Source organism: Miniopterus schreibersii (genome assembly GCF_964146895.1).
Source record: "Miniopterus schreibersii genome assembly, chromosome: X".
Classification (NCBI taxonomy): Eukaryota; Metazoa; Chordata; class Mammalia; order Chiroptera; family Miniopteridae; genus Miniopterus; species Miniopterus schreibersii.
In genome coordinates this window covers 53,788,028-53,809,101 of record NC_138104.1, presented here as the reverse complement: position 1 = coordinate 53,809,101, position 21,074 = coordinate 53,788,028, and the positions used below count along the sequence as shown (strand labels likewise).

The following is a 21,074-nucleotide window of genomic DNA, read 5'->3' as shown; positions in this document are numbered from 1 at the left end:
GTTGAAAATGAAAAACTAAAAATACATTAAAGAGAATAAGAGAAACTTACAATCTAACAAAAGGACAAGAAGACAGAAGGGAAGAAAACAAAAGAAAGAAGGAAAAGAAGAAGTAGAAAAAAGAAAAAAGAAAAGAAAAAGTTATGTCAATGGATTGAGAGGAGAGAGAGAGAGAGAGAGAGAGAGAGAGAGAGAGAGAAAGAAAGCCCAGGCAGGGAGCAAAGCGAGTCCAATAAGAAATTTGGGAGAAACTATAGAGAAAAGCAGTAAACTTGTTGGTTATAATGTTAAAGTCTCAGCCATTAAGCAGGAATATCAAGAAAGTTTTGATATTAGAAGCAAGGATAGAACAAAACAAGGAAAAGAAACAAAACAAAACAGAGAAACAAAACAAAAAACAAGCTAAGCAAAACAAAATTCTTTAAAAAAAATAACATGAGAAAAAAATTAATTAAAAATTTTAAGAAAAAGAGAAAAAACAAACAACAAAAAAAAGAGAGTCAATCAGGTGGGTTTCTTCTGGGTCACTTGTGTTGTCTGCGGCTCAGTTTTGTGTGCTGATTTCCATTTTCCTGGGAGGTACTTGTGTATCAGCCAATGTGAGGAGCTGTCTTAAGTTTGGCTATGGTGTCTTTAGGTAGATGGTTGATCTGAGGCTTTCCATGGACCACCTCCTTTTTTAGCTATTTTGCAATTTTGTAGTTACCTGGTCTTATTCCAGAGTCTTCTGTAGAGTCTTTAGTGTGCATGGTGTCTAGTATAGCTCAGGGTATCACTCCCCTTACTTAGAGGTTTCACTGTCGGGCACTCAATATGTGGGAGTTAGTCTCTGCTCCACAGCTAGCTCCTCAGTCTCTACCTTGTCCTCTGATTCTAGTTCCCGGTGCTCTGGCCTGCTGCAGTTTCAGATTGATTTCAGCCTGTTGCCTTTTCTGTATGGACAGTTTCAGCAGCCTAGGCTTAGTGGGTTTGATTAAAGAACATTCTAGTGAGCTCTTTGCTTACCCAGCCCCCAGCAGGGGTTTTCAGCTTTTCCTCCAGTTCCCAAATAACAGTCCCTGAGAGTTTTACTCTTGTAATGTCCTCCTGTGAGCTGTTGTCCCTTCTGCCTCAGAACTTTGCCCTGCGGAGGTATCTGGGGCTTCAGTGAGCTGGAGCATCCTCTTTCCTTTTGCGGGTGGTGCTCCCAGGCTGCAGGAAAGGCAGGTGGGCTCCTCCCCTCCCTTCCCATCTCTGGTTGGCTGGTCTCACCAGGCCAGCCCCTCAAACAGTCTACTGTGCAGACCCCAATCCCATCCTCTGCTGGGGTGTCCACCCAGTGCACGCCAAAAAGGTGGGAGCCAGTTCCACGATCAGAGCTCAAAAATGCACAAAGCAACACACAGGCAGAGAGTCCACGCTGCAAGGTCTGGCAGTCCACGCGCCAAGTCACCCAGCGGGAGGGGACCCAAAGTCAGTTCCTTACAGCTCCCTGCACCACTGCTCTCAGTCAAGCTGGGACGGCTCCACATGCCACCACAGCACCCCTCTGGGCTACTCACAAATCCCAGCTTCTCCTCACTGGAAGCTCAGGGCAAGAGAGCTCTCCTCTCCTCCCCCATGACACGCAGATGCAATGCTTTCTGGGGTCAACCCAATGCTGTATAGGGAGTCAGAAGTTCCCAGTACGCAGCTGCTCAGTCCCGACCTCTGGTTTTTTACTACTCTGCTGCCACACACTTTGGTACAGCCTTTCCTATGGTCAGCTCCCTAAGCATTATATGCAGGCCAGGTCCGCCATTAGAAGCTTTGTTTTGCTAGGAAGGGGCTGTCCCCTCCTCACTGGCACACTGCTCCCCTGTGTCCCTCTGTGTGGGGCACTCCTTCCTCTCTCTTGCCCTCCGGGTGTGACATCCCCACTTTTGGATGCCGGTGGGCACTCCTGAGGGGAGGGAGCTTTGCAGCCTCCAAACCTGGGTGCTCGGAGACCAGCACAGGCTTCAAAGGGGACTCTCCCTTTCTATGCCCCCCTCTTACTGGACTCTCTGATGTCTCTTCAGTGCTCCCTACTTTCACTGTGTCCACTCAGGTATATTTCTCTGGTTTTTCCAAGCTGGCTCCGTAGTATTTTAGGAGTAAATCGAGTCCGTGGCTGGGAGTGGGGCACTCTGTTGCTTCTCACAGTGCCGCCATCTTCCCTCTCTCCAAATATTCACTCAATTTAATTCTCACTGCAATCCTAAGAGTTAGTTATAATTAATATCATCCCTATATTGGCAGATGAAAACACTAAAACTCAGAAAAGGGAAGTGATTTGTATGTGAGTGAAACAGCTAAAAGTATTGGAGCCCAGCCATGAACCCAGCCAACCTGGTTGCAGATTCTGGGTGCCTTACCACTCTGCATACTGCCAGTCTGGGGCAATCAAGCTGGGCAATTATATGGAGTCTACAGAGTGGGGCAAAAGTAGGTTTACAGTTCTGAGTACATGAAACATAGTGTATTATTATTTATTAATTATTGTTATTTTTCATACAAACAACTGTAAACCTGTTTTTTGCCCCACCCTGTATACAAAGAGATTTAGAAGGCTCATGGAAGAGACATTTGCCTTTCTACTCATCTCTCAATTCATTGCTGATGCCTAATGTTTCATTCAGTGAAATTTATTCCTTTGACTTAAGATTTGGTCCACTGTTTATAATGCAACCAAACCCTGGGTAAGAAAATGCCAAGACATAGAGGTTATTTGTATTTTCCCAGTCTTTTCATTTTTAATTTATGGGTGTCACTTTTCATTGTATAGTTTTTATCTTTATATAGTTGGATCTGTTGGTATTTTCCTTTGGGGTTATCTGTCACCATGACTTTACAAGTTATTATTCCTTTAGGCCTCTAATATAATCAAAGCCATTTTTGCCCTGGACTCAAGGAAGACAATGGTTCCAACCTTCACATTATATGCTGCCCTATCTAATTTTAGATCTTTAAAGAAACCTCTATCACATATCAGACATAAAGCTTAAATCACAACTTATTTATCCTTTTTCATGTTCTGTTCCTGTTTCTGTTCACTAAATATTCTCCAAATTTGGGGACACAAAACAACTCTGAGAATTAGGGAAAGTGGAGAGGGAGGCGAAAGGTATTAACAGGTACCAAATGCCTACTATATTTCAGCCATCGTTTTAGATACTTTTTCACACCGTATCTCTTTTCATTTAATCCTTAAACAGCTCTATGATGATGAGGAGGGACATATGGATGGTTCCAAGGTTCCCCAGACTGGGAAAGATGTGAGGTGACCCTGGCAAGAGTCAGCCCTTCTAGAAGCCCAGCTCTATAGTCAGTACTAGTGATGTAAAGTAGGCAATTAGAAATGAGGATCTGAAGGTCTTTGGAGCTAGCCATACAGTTTGGTTATCCTTAAAGAGGTAAGAATTGGCATGGTCGGGAGCGGCTCAGCAGCTGAGTGTTGACCTGGGATCCAGGCGATCGGGATTTGATTCCCGATCAGGGCACATGCCCGGGTTGCGGGCTCAATCAATGACTCTCTCATCATTGATGTTTCTGTCTCTCTCTCTCCCTCTCCTTTCCTCTCTCTGAAATCAATAAAGATATTTAAAAAATGTTTTTAAAAACGAAGAAAGAATTGAAGGAAGAGGAATGGGGTGCTGTCAGTTTTCTGAGGGAGAAAGCAGAAGGGATTTGAAGTTAGTATCTTGAAGATTGCTTCTATTTTAAAGTCAGGAGCAAGAAAATGAGTTAAATACAGAGAAATGCACTCAAAGAAGAAGGCAGTAAGGATAGTGCTGTGGCTTGAAAGCCAAAGGAAGGAACCCCATTTCAGTATGATGTCACCCTGGGAACATTGTTCTGATTATCTCCTTGGGCAATAACACAGAAAGATCCCAGTAACCAGCCTGTTGCTCTTCTAACATAGATGCCAAAAAGAACTAAGACAGGTAGCAGCAAAAATAAAACATATAGATGAAAGTATTTGGTGAATAGTAACCATACTCATACATAAGTGAACACATATCTTAAAAAATCCTGGCCATTACCAGCGTATGTGTTTGGGGTAGGGAAATATCCAAGGAGTCAGCAAAGTTACAAAGATAGGTATACAGCTCCTTTGGCAGCCAAGTAATCCTGAAAGATACCAAATTACAGAATCAAAGGATCCCAAAATGGCTGAGCTGGAATAGCAGACCAGTTAATCCAACCCTTTTGCGCTAAAAATGTGGGAACAAAATCCCAGAGAAGGGAACAGACCTGAAAAAGGTCACACGGGAAGCTAATGGCAAAGCTAGACAGAGAACCCAGGTCTCTTGCCTCCTCTTCCTCCCATTTGAGTGATTCTGAGTGAGAAGTGAATGAGAAAAGGATTGGTGACAAATGTGCCCAGTAACTTGATGAGTTTTTTAAAATATATCTGATTAAAAAAAAAAAAATGATCTCAGAAAGTCAGCACTAGAGCAAGCCTTAGAGTTTTGCAAGGGTGGGGAAACTTTCCTGCCAAGGGCGATTTGGACATTTATAACATCATCCACAAGCCATACAACATTATCAACTTAAAAATTAGTTATGAAAAGAAACTCCTAGATCTATTGAATTTCGAATCCCTCTTGCAGTTTCCTTGGCAGGGCCAGACCAAATGATTTCCAGGGCTGTATATGGCCCACAGGCCAGACATTCCCCACCCCTGATTTAATGTGATGTTATTTTTCACATGAAGAAACTGAGATACAGTTTCTTCAGGGCTTGGCTGGTTAATGGTGCAGCAAGTCAGTCTCTCAACACAGCTCACTTGCTTCTTTGGCCTGCCTCTTCATGGAAGATGAACCATACAGATGTACAAAACCTGCATACAATGAATAAATACCACAAAACAATTTTTCACATGATTTCTCATCTTTCCTGGTTAGAATGCAAGTGCTGTGGGAACCAACTCATAAGGAAAAAGTTCAAGGAAATGAGAAAATGAATGCATCTTTTAGAACAAGATAAATAAGAAAGGAAAAAGGCAGATGGGTTAAATGACACACATCTACTGGGGGTTGGGGAGATGGATGACACAGGGATACAAACCAGAGAGGGCCTTAGGTTCACATCTTGTTGGGCTTAGAAAAAGGGGTTATAAAGCATGTATCCTGTTAGATATTTTCTTTTAAGTTCCAGGGGGCATTAAGAAGATCCAGCCTATCATTTCAGATGAGAAAGCTGAGGTCTAGTAGGGGAAGGAACTTTCCCAAAGATAGACGAGGAGGCAGTGTCAGAGCAGGGATTGTAATCCAAGGTCCTGGACTCAGTAGTCAGTGTGTCTTCTCCTCCCTTATATGCTGGAGGAAGCTGGTGAATATTTACTAGGAAAATTCAGTAGGCATGCACTAAGCCACTTTTATAATAGAGTTTTTCACAGTAGGGTTTACATATTGGAGTGGGGCTCTTCTACTCTGCCACCTCTTCTTTATGCCCAGAACTTTGCATACTGGGGATCTAGGTCAGTGATATTGGGTAGGTGTGAAAAGATACAGCTAGAATGTTCAGTGACACAAAGCCCATCAAAATCAAGAATCACAGCTGAAACATTGCCTGAAAATACTTAACACAATCCAGGTAGGCAGATACTAATTATATGCTAATCACCCACAATTCTCATCTACTAGGGGAACTTTGGATAAAGCTTCAATTACTACCTCCTCGCATTATAAGAATTATTGGCCAAATTAAGTGAAGGGTTATAGAACATAGAAGTTTCTGGATTAGTGTGAAAATGAGATTAACTATCTCTGCTCCTAACTCACTGGTTGACCACAGGCAGGCCAATTACCATTTCTGATCTTCAGTTTTTCCATGCGCCACATGTGAGGGTCCTTCTGACTCTGACATCCTATGGTTTTCTTCCAGTTTTTTCTTATCTCAGTGAATGGCACTAACCTATTGCTCAGGCCAAAAATCCAGGAGTCATTTGAGATGTCCTGTCTGCAAGTTAATTATATAAGTTCTGCATCTAATACTATGTTTTTAATCGGTCTATTTTTCTTCATATCCACTGGTACCACTCCAATACAAGCCGCCACCATCTATTTCTTAGATAACTGCAGTAGCCTCCTCACTAATTTTCTTGCTTCCATTCTTGCCCCAGTACAATCTATTCCCCTCATGGAAGTTAGAATGATCTTTTAAATCTAGATCTTTTTACTCCCCTACTTAAAACCTTCAGTGGCTGCTTATTGTAATTAGAATAAAATCCAAACCCCTCATTATGGTTTACCAAGACACTTTGGCATCTGTCTACCTCCTCAATCTACTACTGCTCCCCTCAATCAGCCAGTGGACTGCTTATTTTCTTTCATAGGCCAAGTATGTTCCTGCTTCAGGATCATTGCACTGGCTACTCCCTCTGCCTGGAATACTGTTTCTCCAGATCACTGCATAGCTGACTCTTCCTCAGTTCTCTACTTCAGTGTCATCTCTAAAGAGAATCCTTTCTTAACCATTCTATCTAAAACATTTTCCTTCTGCCACTACTCTTTTTTAGTTAATTTATTGGCTTTATATCCACCTAAAATTATCATATTTATTTGTTGTTTTCTGTGATTATTATCTGGCTCTTTCCACTAGAATGCAAAATTCACGAGAACAGGAATATTAGGGAAGCAATAAAACGTAGTGGTTAAGAGCATGTCTTCCAGCCCACCCAGCGTGGCTCAGTGGTTGAGCATCGACCTATGAACCAGGAGGTCACAGTTCGATTCCTGGTCAGGGCACATACCCCGGTTTTGGCCTCAATCCCCAGTAGGGGGCATGCAGGAGATAGTCGATCAATGACTCATCATTGATATTTCTATCTCTCCCTCTCCTTTCCTCTCTCTGAAAAAAAAAAAAAAGGAATGCCATGTGTCCCAGTGTCAGACTGCCTAAATTCAAATCCTAGTTCTACCATTTATTAGCTAAGTGACTTTGGGAAAGTTACTTAACTTCTCTATGTCTTCACTTACTCTTCTGTAAAATGGGAATAATAATAATACTTCATAGGGCCATTGCAAGGATTAAACTGAATTAATACATGCAAAGCACTATATCCCTAGTACCTAGAAGAGTGTCTGGCATATAGTAGGTGTCCAAGAAATATCTGATGGCTGACTGCATGAATGTATCCTTGATGCCTTCTGCTCCTTCCTTTTTGACCTGCCTAGTTACCCCCACCCCCCTCAGGACTCTTCCTTCTGGAGGCATTTCCCTGACTGTCCCATGCCCAAAGCCAAGGACTAAGTTGGTTCTCCTAAGTTGGTGCTCACAGAAGCCAGACTTCCTCAAATCCCTAATTTCTGGCTATAGCTGGATATCAATGTGTTTGATCTTTGTATCAACTGGCCTCTCCAACTAAGCTGTGAGTTTGGTGAGAGCAGAGTCTGTCTGTCATATCTACTATGGAATCTCTGCTGCTTAGCTTAGTGCCTGACATAATAGGTACACAATAAATATTTTTTTGTTGGATGACCCAAAAAGTTTGGTCCATTATTTCAATTACTGAAGATTGAAAGATATTTGTAAATTATCTTACACTAAACAACTTATGATAAGAAAAAAAGAGAAGGGAATAAAAGGAAACCATAGCCTCTGTCCCTTTCCAATAATTTTAATGGACCAATAATTTTTTCTCTTAGAAATGCTGATTAAGAAACATAACTTGATAAATTTAGTAAGTATTTTGCAGGAAATTCAGATAGAAAGCTGTTGCAGCTCTGTTTCCTTTCTTACTTCAGTTTATTATTTAAGCACAGGGAAAGATATATAAATTCAAACATCTGGCCTCCACTCCTTAAATTTTGATCTATTCCCCAAGAATATCATGTCCACAAGAAACTGGTTGTTTTCATCTTTGCTAATTGCTTATGTTATAATAGTATTCACCCCAACATAGCCTGTACATTTTACTTGTTTCTTAGCAACAAGGAAAATGTTAATCCCTATAGGACTAAGATTTTTTTATTACCACTTCAAATCAATCAGTTTTTCTAATAAAGTAATGCATTAGAACTTCCTAGTAGCACAACTCTTAAATATCCTCTCATCTATTACAGATTTCTGATCAGTTGAGAGTTATTGAACACTTACTATAAGAAGGCTACCATTTTAGCTTGAAGATATTATTTTAAGCACTGCTTCAGGAGAGGGGCAGAGGCTATGGTTTCCTTTTATTCCCCTCTCTTTTTTTCTTACTGTAAGTTGTTTGGTGTAAGATAATTTACAAATATCTGTCTTCAGTAATTGAAACAATGGACCAATAATTTATTCTGACCAGGACAGCAGTAAACTAAAAATAAAATCAACTGGCTGATTCCCCCCCCCCCTTTTTATCTCTTGTGTGAGAATGACACTTGATTTTCATTAATCCAGAACTGCAGCAATGGAGATGATTTCAATCAACTATTTTGTGCTGAGAGCTTCGTGGGTGCGGTTGAAAGTCAAAGTCAATTTGTCAATCATCTCAGAAACATTCTTGCTAACATTGTCCATGGCCATCATCCTGGTGCTTTACTCACTCATGTTGTATTCCTTCAGAGAATAGTAGATGATGTTGGCCAGACTGTATTTCTGGTAATTCTGTAGCATGTCAGCATCAACGTAATTGTAGATACTCATACTCTCAGCACTTGCAATGGTATTAAGAGAAAAGATGGGCTTTTCTTCTGTTTTGTGGGAGATGACAGACCCAAACAAATTGATTAAAAATGATAGCCCCTTCCTCAAATTCATATCCAAAATTAAATAATTCCAAGACAATAATTGATGCATCTACAAAAGTAAATGGTTTTCTTCCCACTCTTTGACTCACTAGAAACTGGTCAGAATGAATCTTATGAAGTATACTCCTAATTTTATCACCAAATCCAACATCTTTCCTGGTTTCTGTGAGCATAGCCACCTCACTTTTCATCTGCTTAGCAACTGAAGAATAGATAACACCACAAAGCCTTCCATCTGAGGATACACTGATAAGGAGGTGTTTCTTATCTTCAGGCACTTTCATACAGAGCTGAAGATCCTGTTCCGTACACTCGAGCTGGTTTCAGCTTCCTCTTAGCTCATGCTGATGCTCCTATTTTCATATACTTGGTAATTTTCTGGAAGTTTTTGATTGACTTTAGTAGCCTGGTAATATCTTTCAAACTTGCCGTATTTTGAACTTATGGTTGCATAGCCCAGGCCGAGACCTCAACGATGCCCCCTTAACAAAACACAGTGGTACTGACCCTGCTGAAGGTAGGTCCCATTTATTCCCTTCTCATTATCTGTAATATTTTCCTTCCTCTCACTGTTAGCCTTGTTTCTTACAACTCAGCAAGGACAAGGTGACATCTGTTATTAAAGAGGTCAAGGAGCCAAGACAAAACCATGGAAGTTAAGAAGTTTATGAACCCTTTCCTTAATTGGACACCTTGTTACATATAGCACAAACCTTCCTTCAAGCTCTAGGTGCCTCCAAGGCCCCTTCTGCTACATCAACTGTCATCTCCCTTTAATGTCCATGGGACATAGCTTGGCCCTCAGCAGGTTCCATGTATTGGAGTGTACCATTTGGATGAAGTAACAGAGGCATTTGGATTCCATGGAGGCAGTAGCGTTCGATACAGGCTGTGTGGAGCTATGAAAACAGCAAAGGGCACTGAGTCAGAAGTCTTGTTTTTGTGTCAGACAGGCTGGATGACTTCGAATTAGTCCTTTGTTTCTTTTGGCCTGTTTCATTAACTATGAAATAGGGTTTTGATGAGGCTTGAAAGACAAGATATTTGCCAAATTACTCTTAAAATCCGACTGTAAAGCCATTAACACGTTTAAATTTAAACAGATACAAAGCCACATCTAGACCCTTACCAGACATGTGAACTTAGTGTTAGGTAAGATTCTAAAAAGAAGTAGATAGTAGAAGAGGCATCAGTTCTAAAACCTCAAAGGCCATTCCTAAATTGCTTCCCACACATCTCCATACATACCCTCTATTTCTCCTCAAACCAGAGTAAACTCATGTTGTAAAGCAATTTATGTTTGACAGAAATATATACATCTAAGGTCTCATTTTACTTTTAGAACTCCATATTTTTTTCATACATATTCCTTTCCTTAATCTGCGAGTAACTTGGTTTAATTTGAGCCCAGGCTTTAGGTTTGTAACTTACAGCATGGCCTTGGCCAAACCACTTTATGAGCCAGTTTTCTTTCTTGAAAAAAGGAATGAATCTACTTATACCCTTAAAAGTGGTTGTCAGGATAAAACGAGGGACTACACATACAGCTCTCAGCACAGTAGCTGGTACATGCCAGGCACTTACACGGACTTGTTCCCTACCCCCTCCTTTTATAGGATAGGTCTGGGGCCAGTTCTTGGCTCTAGACTCTATGGTTAGAGTAGCTCAGACTCACAGTCTTTATGACAATCCATTCAATAGTCTTCAAATGACTACTAGTAGCACTATAACACAGGGATCTTAAAGACCAACAGAAAATTGTTAGGCTAGAAACCAGGAAGAATTTCCTGGTTGTAAAAGTTATCATGTCTAAGATCTGAAGAAGAGAAGGGCTTAATTCTTCCCCTAGAGAGCTCTTAAAATCAGTGTGGATACCCAGAATGTCCTGAGACTCATGTTCCACGAATTTTTCTCCAGCTCCTAAAGTACATCAAGCCCTGTATTTAGCACCACCGAGGGCTAACTAGTTCCATTTTTCAGATGAGGGAACTGAGGACCAGAAAAAAGTGCAAGCTCAATCAGAGAGAGTTTCCACTCACCTTCAGTTGGGAGTGAGTCAGAGTCCCCCTTTTGTCCAAAACCTAGCTCTTTGGGTCTGTGTGTTCTTTCTGACCTCTTACCTGTTCTCATCTCCTCTAAATCATTCTCCACTTTGCCTGTAGAGTCACCTCCCTAATACATCCCTCCAATCTTAGCACTTCTGTGTTTGGAAACATTAAATAACGGCATTGTTTGGCATGCAGTAAGCAATTAATAAATGTGTATTGAAATGAATGTGTGCCTTATAGGATTAAGTATAAACTCTTTAGTGTGAAGTTCAAGGTCTTTTACAATCTAGCTCTAACCTACCTTTTCTAGATATATCTCCCACTTTTCTTTCCCACGGGCACACACCATATATGAGCCTTATGCTCCAGATGCCTCGGCCAGCTAGTCCTTTCCTTTCTATATGTGCTATATGGACTTCTGGGAAGTCCATCCTCCCCAATTGTCTGGCAAATTCACAGCCACCTTTTGAAACTTATTTGCATCTTCTCTACTCAAGTTACACCTTATTTGTTCCTTTATTATGGCAGCACAGTGCACTGCAGTTAATGAGTTACATTTCTGTCTCTCCTGCTTCTCAAAGGCAAGGACTTGCTTTTATTTATCTTGATCTCCCCCACTGCCTCCCGCAAAGTCTGAGCTCAGTAACTGTGGAATGGAGGTAGAGCCAAAAGAAACAAAGTCACCCTTCCAAGGCCCAGCTTTAGCAGCTGCTCCCTCCTTTCTCTCTCTCTCCGCTCCTCTACTCCCACCTCATCTCCATCTTAATGCTAAAGCCACTGGTTTCCCAAGCAGCAGCCTAAACACAACATCTCAAAGCCAGTCCGCATGAAGAGTTTCTCTCCAACCCGTGTCCACTAAGTAGCAACTTCTGATATCCTTTACTGGGTGAATAGTCGTGAGAGCCCCGGGGAGGGGGGGGTGGTGTATATCTCTCACCTTTCCAGCTGCTTTCTGGGGTAATTTTTTCTCATTTTTTTTCTACATACAGGACAGACAAATATCACCATTCTTTTGCACTCTTCACAACCTTTGACATAATCTGTGTGACAAATTGATTTAAAGTGCGGCTGCAGGAAGAAAAACAGGCGTGTCTCGCTTGGCCTTCTGGGATTTGTAGTCCTTCAGACTCCCAGGCCGCCTGTCTGGTGGTGGAGCTGCAACTACAGCTCCCAGGCCTTCTTCGAGTCCCTAACGCACAGACTCAGAGCCCCATGCCGCGAGGAGGTGGTTACATTGTGTCTATTGTATCCTTGGATTTGTGTGTTTGTACATTTCTCGGGACGTGAAATTGAGAGTGAAAAGCATGGCAGATGAGCAAGAAATAATGTGCAAATTGGAAAGCATTAAAGAGATCAGGTAAGTGGAATGTTGCAGCTCCCCAAGCCCCCTTGAAGTCCCCTTCCCAAATCCCTTGCTGAGGGAGAAGGCTGAGTTACCTTGTAAAGTGTCTATTGTTAAGCTACTTGCTTAGGGGCGTGGGAAAGGAACCCATGCACCGTGGATTTCAAGGATGGGAAGGAGTCTGGGTAGAGTTGAGACAGACTATATATAGAAAGAGAAACAGAGCCACTGACGGAGAGAAATCTCGCCAAATGTGGCTGAGAAAGGCAGATGGAGACATATGGTGTTGGGGGGAAGGTGTTGACCCCAAGACAGTTTTTTTCCTGGGGTGAGATGGCATTCTTGGACCCATTATTTTTTTCAGTGTTTGTTCGCTCCAACGTGTATTTGGCTCCTTGTGCTTTAAGTGTCGAGATTTTTTTCAGTCTCCCATTCAACTTCAGGACCTGGAGCTCGGGTGAGCGTTTTGAGAGCAGAATCTAGTGTGTTTGGGCTGGTGGCTGCTGCCAGGGACAGTTGGCTGGGAGTGCTGAGGCATCCCAGCAGGCCGGGGTTGGGAGGGTGGCGAACACTGGCTCCCGCGTGTGTATTTGTTTTCTACTCGTTCACCACTTTCTTCCCCTCCTATCCCGTGCTCCTGAAGGGGGATGGGAGCGATGGAGATTGGGGAGAAGGTTCCACATCTGTTGGTAAGATCCCAGCAGCTGCTTTTAGGCACCAGAAGTGAAGGGCTAGCAGGCAAAATGGAAGTTGCCTGGTGCTCCCCCTCCCCTTCCTTTCCTCTGGGAGTGGCTTTGGTTAGAGGATGATGTTGTCCTTGCTCAGAACACAATAGCACCTGGCAAGTGGACTGCCTGGGCTGGCACCAGGCCTTCCTTCACCTGCCCTCCTCTGCCAGAGCACCCCCCCACGAGCTTCCACCTTCATTTTGAGGGTGACATGGGCCCAGATATCTCCATTTAATGTTTTCCAGGAACCTAGAGAAAAAAAGAGGAGGATATCAAATGTGTCAATTTAAGAAATAAGACATTTACCAAAAGATTTAAATTAACCGTTAGAGTGAATGCTTAGAATGAGACTCACACTTTATGGTGGTAGTAGGGATGCACCTTGATTTTTTTGTCCTTTGGAGGGGTTATATCTTTATTTCTGCAAAAGAGTGAAAGGAAAGGAACTATTATTTATTGAACCATGGTGGGCCAAGCCCTTTGACTTTCTATCGCTCATTTCTGCAAGAAACTTGAGAGCTTCCTACACCTCTTTTACAACTGGGAAGATAAAGGCTCAGAAAATGTAACTTTTCCAGAGCCAATCATCTTGAAATGCCAGATTTTGACGGGAACCCAGTCAATCTGGATGCAGAGGCTTTAGTCTTCCCACTGTATCCCATAAAGGGTCTTAGAAAGGGTAGAGAGGGGACATGTTTCTGCAATTTTTTTCTGCAAAAGCATCAGGAGATAGGGAGTGAGATAACTTGGTGCAGGAAAAAGCCAGCTGTCATAATAACAACTTAGCTAATCAGAAGATTAGGTATGCAAGTGTAGAGCCTAAACTTTTAATCTTACTAGACTTTAAAGAAGCCCCTGCCCAAGCCCAGGAGAAGGAACACTTGGGAGCAAGGAAAAGTGATCCCTCACAGTGAAGACCAAATGGGATGTACGATTTCTACCCTCACCAGTTTTAAACCAGTCATTTCTACCACTACTAGCTGGGATGAGATCATCAAAGGCCTAGGGAGAAGGCTGAACTCCCATCCCCAACCAGCAGTAACAAGAAATCCCTACCCAATCTGGATGTCAACCAGAGACCCAGTGGAGAACCTAGACTTCTACTGGCTCCCTGCCCTTCAAAAGAACAATGTAAGAGGAAGCCTGCAAAAACAAAAGATTTAAAAGAGATCCAGAGTGTTCGAGCTTAATAAAAAAAGATCACTTGCCATACCCAGGTTATCAACTTAAATGACAAGAGAAAGTAAACATGCCAACATTGAGATAGCACAGATGTTAGAATTATCTGGCAAGAAATTAAAGCAGCCATCATTAAAAAGCTCCAATGAGCAATTGTAACACACCTGCAACAAATGATAAAATAAAAAATCACATCATATAAGTAGAAAGTCTCCACAAAGAAATAAAAACATTAAGAAGAATCATAGCCCTTGCCGGTTTGGCACAGAAGTTACAGCGTCAGCCCACAGACTGAAGGGTCCCTGGTTTCATTGTGGCCAAGGGCACATACCATGGTTGCAGGCTCGATCCTCAGCCCCAGGTCGAGGCATGTAGTGTATGGGAGGCAACCAAACATTGATGTTTCTCTTTCTCTCTCCACCCCCAACCCCCCGGTCACTTCCTCTCCTTTCCACTCTCTCTGAAAAGCAATGGGAAAAAAACATCGTATAGAAATTTGAGAACTGAAAATATATAGTAACTAAAAAAATCACCTTTAAAAACTCTAAAATCTCTTTTAAATTAAATTTATTGGGGTGACATTGGTTAATAAGATCATATAGGTTTCAAGTATACATTTCTATGATACATGATCTGTATATTGCATTGTGTGCCCACCTCCCAAAGTCAAATCATCTTCCGTCACCATATATTTGACCCCCTTTACCCTTTACTCACCCTCATTCCCATTCCCTCTGGCAACCACCATACTGTTATATATTTGGTTTTGCTTGGTTGTTTTTATTGTTTGTTTATTTGTTGCTTTCAGTTTCATATCTCATATATGAGTGAAATCATATGGTTCTTAGCTTTTTCTATCTGATGTATTTTGCTTATCATGATATTCTCAAGGTCCATCCAAGTTGTCGCAAATGGCAGTATTTCATCTTTTCTTATGGCTGAACAGTATTCCATTGTCTAAATTCTTGCTCATCAGAAAGACGGTGGAGACAGAGAAAAGAATCAAATAACTTAGCCCAGCCAGCTTGGCTCAGTGCTTGAGTGTAGACCCATGAACCAGGAGATCACAGTTGATTCCTGGTCAGGGCACATGCCAGGGTTGCAGGCTGGATCCCCAGTAGGGGGTGTGTAGAAGGCAGCCAATCAATGACTCTCTCTCATCACTGATGTTTCTATCTCTTTCCCTCTCCCTTCCTCTCTCTCTAAAATTAATAAAGTCATTTTTTTTTAAAAAAAGGATCAGACAACTTAAACATAAAACAACAGAAATAACCCAATATGAACAACAGAGGGAAATTAGATTTTTAAAAAAAGGAAAGTAAAAAGAAATCATTGAGCAGAGTTTCCAGATTTGTGGGACTATTTATATTCATGTTAATAGTTACATTTATGTTAACATTCATGTCAGCAGAGTATCAGAAAGAGAGAAGAAAGAGGTCAGGACTGAAAATACTTGAAGAAATAGTGCATAAAAACTTCCCAAATTGAGCAAAGGACATAAATCTCTAGATTCAAGAAGCTAAACAAACACCATCAGCATAAACCCAAAGAAATTCACACCAAAACATCATAGTCAACCTTCTTAAAGCAAAAGGCAAAGAAAAGATCTAGAAAGTAGCCAAAGAGAAACAAAACCTTACCTATACCTTTAGAAGGAAAAAAATAGACTAACAGCAGATGTTTCATCAGAAACTGATGAAGCTCTAGCAGGAAGAGGAACATTTTTCAAATGCTGAAGAAAAAGAATCATCAACCTAGAATCTTATGTCCAGTGATAATATCTTTCAAGAACAGAGATAGTCAAGACATTCTTAGATGAAAGGAAACGGAATTTATAGGTAGGAGGTCTACTCTATGACTAAAGTAAGTTCTTAAAACAGAAAAGAAACAATAAGATAAGGAACCTTGCAAGAAAGAACACAGTAGGCAAAAAACATGAGTAAATACAACAGAATATATCTGCCTCTTAAGTTGTCTTTTCCTGAATTATGTTTGATGATTGGGTCAAAATTTATCAGTTTCATGTTCTCATTGTATATAGAGGAAATATTTAAGACATTTATAGTGTAAACAGGGGATTGTAAAGGGATTTAAAAGGGATAAGGTTTCTATATTTCACTTGAATTAGTAAAATGATGACATCAGAAGACTATGATAAATTATGTATATATAATATAATTAATATAATATAGTATAATATAATAATATAATATATAATATAATATAATATAATATAATATAATATAATATAATATAATATAATATAATATAATATAATATATATAATATAATAAATATAATACTGACAGGAAACACTAAAAAAGCTATACAGAGAGATGTACTTAAAAGCATAGATAAACCAAAATGGAATTTGAAAAAATGTACAAGTCACCCACAGGAAAACAGGACAAAGAAGATAGAAAAACTAAAAACAGAAAGACCAAACTGGTAACAAAAAATAAAACAGCAGACATATCAAAATTATGTTGAATATAAATGGCTTAAATATACCAATTAAAAGACAGAGTAGACTTAAAAAAAATGACTTATAAACTGTCTACAATAAATTTACTTCAAATATAATGATCAAGTAGGTTGAGAGTGAAAAGAGTAGAAAAAGATGCCATACAAACAGTAATCAGAAGAAAGCAGGAACAGCTATATTAATATCAGTTATAGCAGATTTCGGATCAAAGAAAGTACCCAGGGACAAAGTCAGACATTACGTAATGAGAAAGGGTAAATCCACCAAGGAGACTTAAAAATTCTAAATGTATGTGCACCAAAAGTGATTTAAATTATCCTGCTTTTGACAATTTTACAGTAATATACAAAGTACGTCACTGGGTTTAAGAATTATTTCAAATTCCCTCATTTCAGGGGAAAGTACTACATATATGTACCTGATGTTCACACATGGACAGGTAAACGTGCATGGGAGGTAGAAAGAAGAAAGAAGCAAGAGAAGGGATAGAAGGAACTGGAGAAAGGAACTAACATTTGTTTAACAGGTACTAATTTCAAAGCTATTGGCTCATTTAATACTTAATCTTTCTAATGGAAATCTATGGTAGGAATTTTCCCCATTTTACAGATAAAGAGGTTAGGTAATCTATCTATGGTAACACATAAAGGAAAGAGAAAATATATCCTCCTATTCACATGGCATATGCATTTCAACAAATACTAATAATCTGATTAACCATTCAAAGTTCTTCAACTGTTCTACCCCTAAATACCTTCAAGGTATAAACAGAGCCACCTATTTCTGTTAAAAAAATAGTAGTAATGTTATTTCTGGGCAGAAGTAGCAGGGATAATGGCAATATCACTTAAGTACCTGATTAAGTCAAACTGAGAGCCAACCCCCCCCCCCCCCCCCAGGCACAGGCTCCGAAATGTACACATTCACACTCAGTTCTCACATACACCAATGGCAGAATTTGAAGTGGGAAATGTCTCAGGAGTGGATTCTCCCACCACAAACCATTCCCCACTCCTGACTCTGACCACATGCCCAGCCCTGTCTTTTCTCCCAATCCCAACCACACTCCAACAGTAAGCTCCAGATCTTATCCCACAAATTCCCCACTGGTCTATTTTGCCCATACATTCCTTAAGCTTTCAAGTGGTGGTGAAGGAGCATTTGGATATGTGGCAAGGGGAAGAAAAGAATGGTACAAAAAAAGGGAGATGAAAAAGTGGGAAGGAGAGGAGAAGAATCTCTGAGGCAGAGAAAGTGCAGCCACCCCTCGATGAACTAGAGCCTTCACTAGCTCCCCAAATGCATACTAATAGCTCCTCAACATGCACATCTATGCACACACATTGTACACACCCATGTCCCTATGCACATGTATTCATACCCAACGAGCTTCTCTCAGTTAAGAAAAGAAAAACTCATTTTGGAAGTAAATAATGTGGTGTTAAGTAGATCCTCTTAAGAATAAGTGTCTATCCTGGGTGCTCTCTTTTTCTCTCTACACATTCTCCTGGGTGATCTCTTGTACTTCCATGGCTTCAATTATACCCCAGGTCCCCAGTCTCTACCCCCTAACTTCCTTCCAGGCTTCAGCCCAATACATCCAATAGCCTATTGATCTTGTCCACCTTTCCACAGACACAACTCAAATTGGCTAACTCTTCAGATTTTTTCTCTCCCTGCCCCAATTCAGCTCCTCCACCTAAACCTCTGGTTTAATGCTATCCTTCTCTGCACAGTTCCCTCAGATTGAGACTTGAATGTCAATATTGATTACCCTTTCTTTTTATAACTCACCTCTTGGTCACTTAGCGGTTCCTACTGTTTCTACCTTCAACATCTGGCTCTAATTCCTGCCCCGCTCTTTGACTCCATACTCACTACCCCATTGTAGGCCTTCATCATGACTGTCCCGGATATTTGTAATTTTGTATCCATTTCTACCTACAGAATTATATTTTTGTCTTCATTCTCCTCCACCCCCACCCAGCCATCTTCCATGCCATCCATATTGCTATGAGAACAAGCTTCCTAAAGCACTGGTGTTATGTTGTTCCTTGAACACATTCATTGATTTCCATTGCCTGTAGCAGTATTTTTCAAGACACAGGTTATGAACCACTAGTATATCATGAAGTGAATTAGTCAGTTGCTAGTAGCATTTGCAAAAAAGATTATTTTGTGGTTCCTCAAAAAATTAAGAATAGAGTTACCATATGGCCCAGCAATCCTTCTTCTGAGTATCGAAAGAAAAACTTGAAAACATTTATTTGCAAAGATATATGCACCCCTATGTTCATTGCAGCATTATTCATGGTGGCCAAGACATGGAGACAACCAAAGTGTCTTTCAATAGAGGATTGGATAAAGATGTGGTACATACACACTATGGAATGCTACTCAGCCATAAGAAAAGATGAACTGCCATTTGCAACATGGATGGACCTTGAGAATATCATGCTAAGTGAAATAAGTCAGAAAAAGCTAAGAACCATGTGATTTCACTCATATGTGGGATATAAAGCTGAAACTCATAGACACAGACAACAGTGTGGTGGTTATCAGAGTGAAGAGAGTGGAGGTTAGTAAAGGGTAAAGGGGGACAAATACATGGTGAAGGAAGATGATTTGACTTTGGGTGGTGGGCACACAATGTAATATACAGATGATGTATCATAGAAATGTACTCTTAAAACCTATATAATCTTATTAACCAATGTCACTCCAATAAATTTAATAAAAAAATAAAAGAACAAGATAGAAAATATCAGCAAACATTGCATAAGAAATGGTAGGTATTCTTTGTGGAAACTTTTGTTTCTGTTTTATATCTGTGTTTGTGTGTATTGGATGACAATGTGAAATTCATTTCTCACTGTAGGTCATTTCTTGCTGTGTCTATTGGACAGGCATTTGCCTGTAATTGTTGCCATGGTATTCATGCCCTTCTTCCCCACAAGCCTGTCCCAGGTGAAACTTTCCAATCTTATCTGCTGCTACTGATTTTCATTTACCCTATCCTTTGTCCACACAGAAGTTCCTATTTCATAAATTTCCATTCTTCCAGGCCTTTGAGAATGCTGATCCTTCATTCTTGAATGCTCTTCCATCATTCCACAGCTCTAAAATTTTACTCATTCTTCCAGGAAAACCCAGAACACCCCTTCTTCTTTAAAAACCTTCCCAAATTCCACAGTCCAAATGAATCACTACCCTTTTGGGCCCTTACAGGGAGATTTATTATAGCACTCGTTATTTTGCCTTATGATAAAGTTTTGTATTGACATGTGTTTCTTTATCCTCCCTCCGTCCCTCCGTCCCTCCGTCCCTCCGTCCCTCCGTCCCTCCCTCCCTCCATCATTGTTGTAAAAGTTTCAGCAGGTTCCTCTGTCACCTGGCTTGAGTGCACACTTGAGAGCAAATCACAGGACAGCTGAGACCCCTGGGACTTAGGGATGGGCAGTTCAAGCCAAACAGTGCTGGCCACTGGATAGGGAATGGAAAAGAACTGGCATTTGGTAGTGAGCTATATAAGAAAGTCTTCAAGGTGAACTCTTCTAAGAAACCTGCTGTCTTCAAAGTAGCTGTTTTCCTAGACAAGCAAATAACTATTAAATGGAAGAACACCTGGTATTTAGGCAGTGTTCTCACCAGACTAGAGGAGGAAGGAAAAGCTGGGTTTTTCTTCATTCAGTGACATTTACAAAGCACCCGCTCTGAGCCATATACAGGGCTGGGATATTCTGTGGAAATCAGTAAGATGAATTAGGCCTGTTCTCAAGGATCTTAGAATTAAGGTGAATAGATCTGATCTCTCCTCTGAGTTCCAGACTCACATATTCAACTTCTCACTGAACTAGCCCCACTAGATGTATCACTGGAGTCTCAAACAGGCCCCAACAGAACCCTCAATTCTACCCCACCCCCAAATATTCTCCTTTTTAGTATTCCCCAACAGTAGTAAATGTACCCCCATCCCAAAATCTGGGATCATTCTTCATTCCTCCCTCTCCTGACCCCATACATCTGAAACATTAGCACAGTGGTTATCAAACTGGAGCACGCATTAGGCTTCACCTGGAGGACTGCTGAAACATAGATTGCTGGGTTTCATGTTGAGTCTGATTCAGTAGCTCTGAAGTAGCCTGAGAATTTGCATTTCTAACAAGTTCCTAGGCACTGCTGTTGCTGCTGGTCCAGGGATCACATTTGGAAAACCACTGCATTAGTAAGACCTGGCATGTTATACATACACAACGTATTCTGGATCTGTCCGCTTCTCACCATTTCCTTAGCTCATCAACAAATCTGAACAATTTTCCATCCATCTCTACTAGCCAATGTCTTCACTTGATCTGCCTATTCTCAAATCCTACATGTCCCAGCTGTCTTACCCTGCTTATTGAGTGAGTGTTGGGGCTAAGTCACCTCTGAAGCTGGGTGACAGATGATCCTGCCAAGTTTGCCCCAGGAATGAATGATCCATTGCCCCAGAACCTCTTTTCCTCTCCACTCTTCCTCCACATTAGCCAACAAAGAGCCATTAGAAAGAACTTAGCC

General features: G+C 40.9%; 1 protein-coding gene and 1 pseudogene across 3 annotated transcripts in view; one reads left to right on the top strand and one right to left on the bottom strand.

The window, feature by feature from the left end:
• Nucleotides 1-8,376: 8,376 nt before the first annotated feature.
• On the bottom strand, nt 8,377-10,865 carry LOC308550960 (ATP synthase subunit gamma, mitochondrial pseudogene; annotated as a pseudogene). The gene is made up of 2 exons: nt 10,856-10,865; nt 8,377-9,217 (listed from the first exon to the last, which is right to left on the bottom strand). The product of its transcript is annotated as an ATP synthase subunit gamma, mitochondrial pseudogene (transcript).
• A 1,042-nt stretch (nt 10,866-11,907) lies between these two features.
• ZC4H2 (zinc finger C4H2-type containing) overlaps nt 11,908-21,074 on the top strand; it is a 45,998-nt gene continuing 36,831 nt past the window's right edge. Inside the window, exon 1 of one of the 2 annotated variants that reach the window (XM_081125722.1) lies at nt 11,908-12,140. In XM_081125722.1, coding sequence (XP_080981848.1) covers nt 12,088-12,140 — 53 coding nt within the window. In that variant the 5' untranslated portion in view covers nt 11,908-12,087. The remainder of the gene's footprint in view (nt 12,141-21,074) is intronic. The other variant, XM_081125723.1, reaches the window with a different exon arrangement.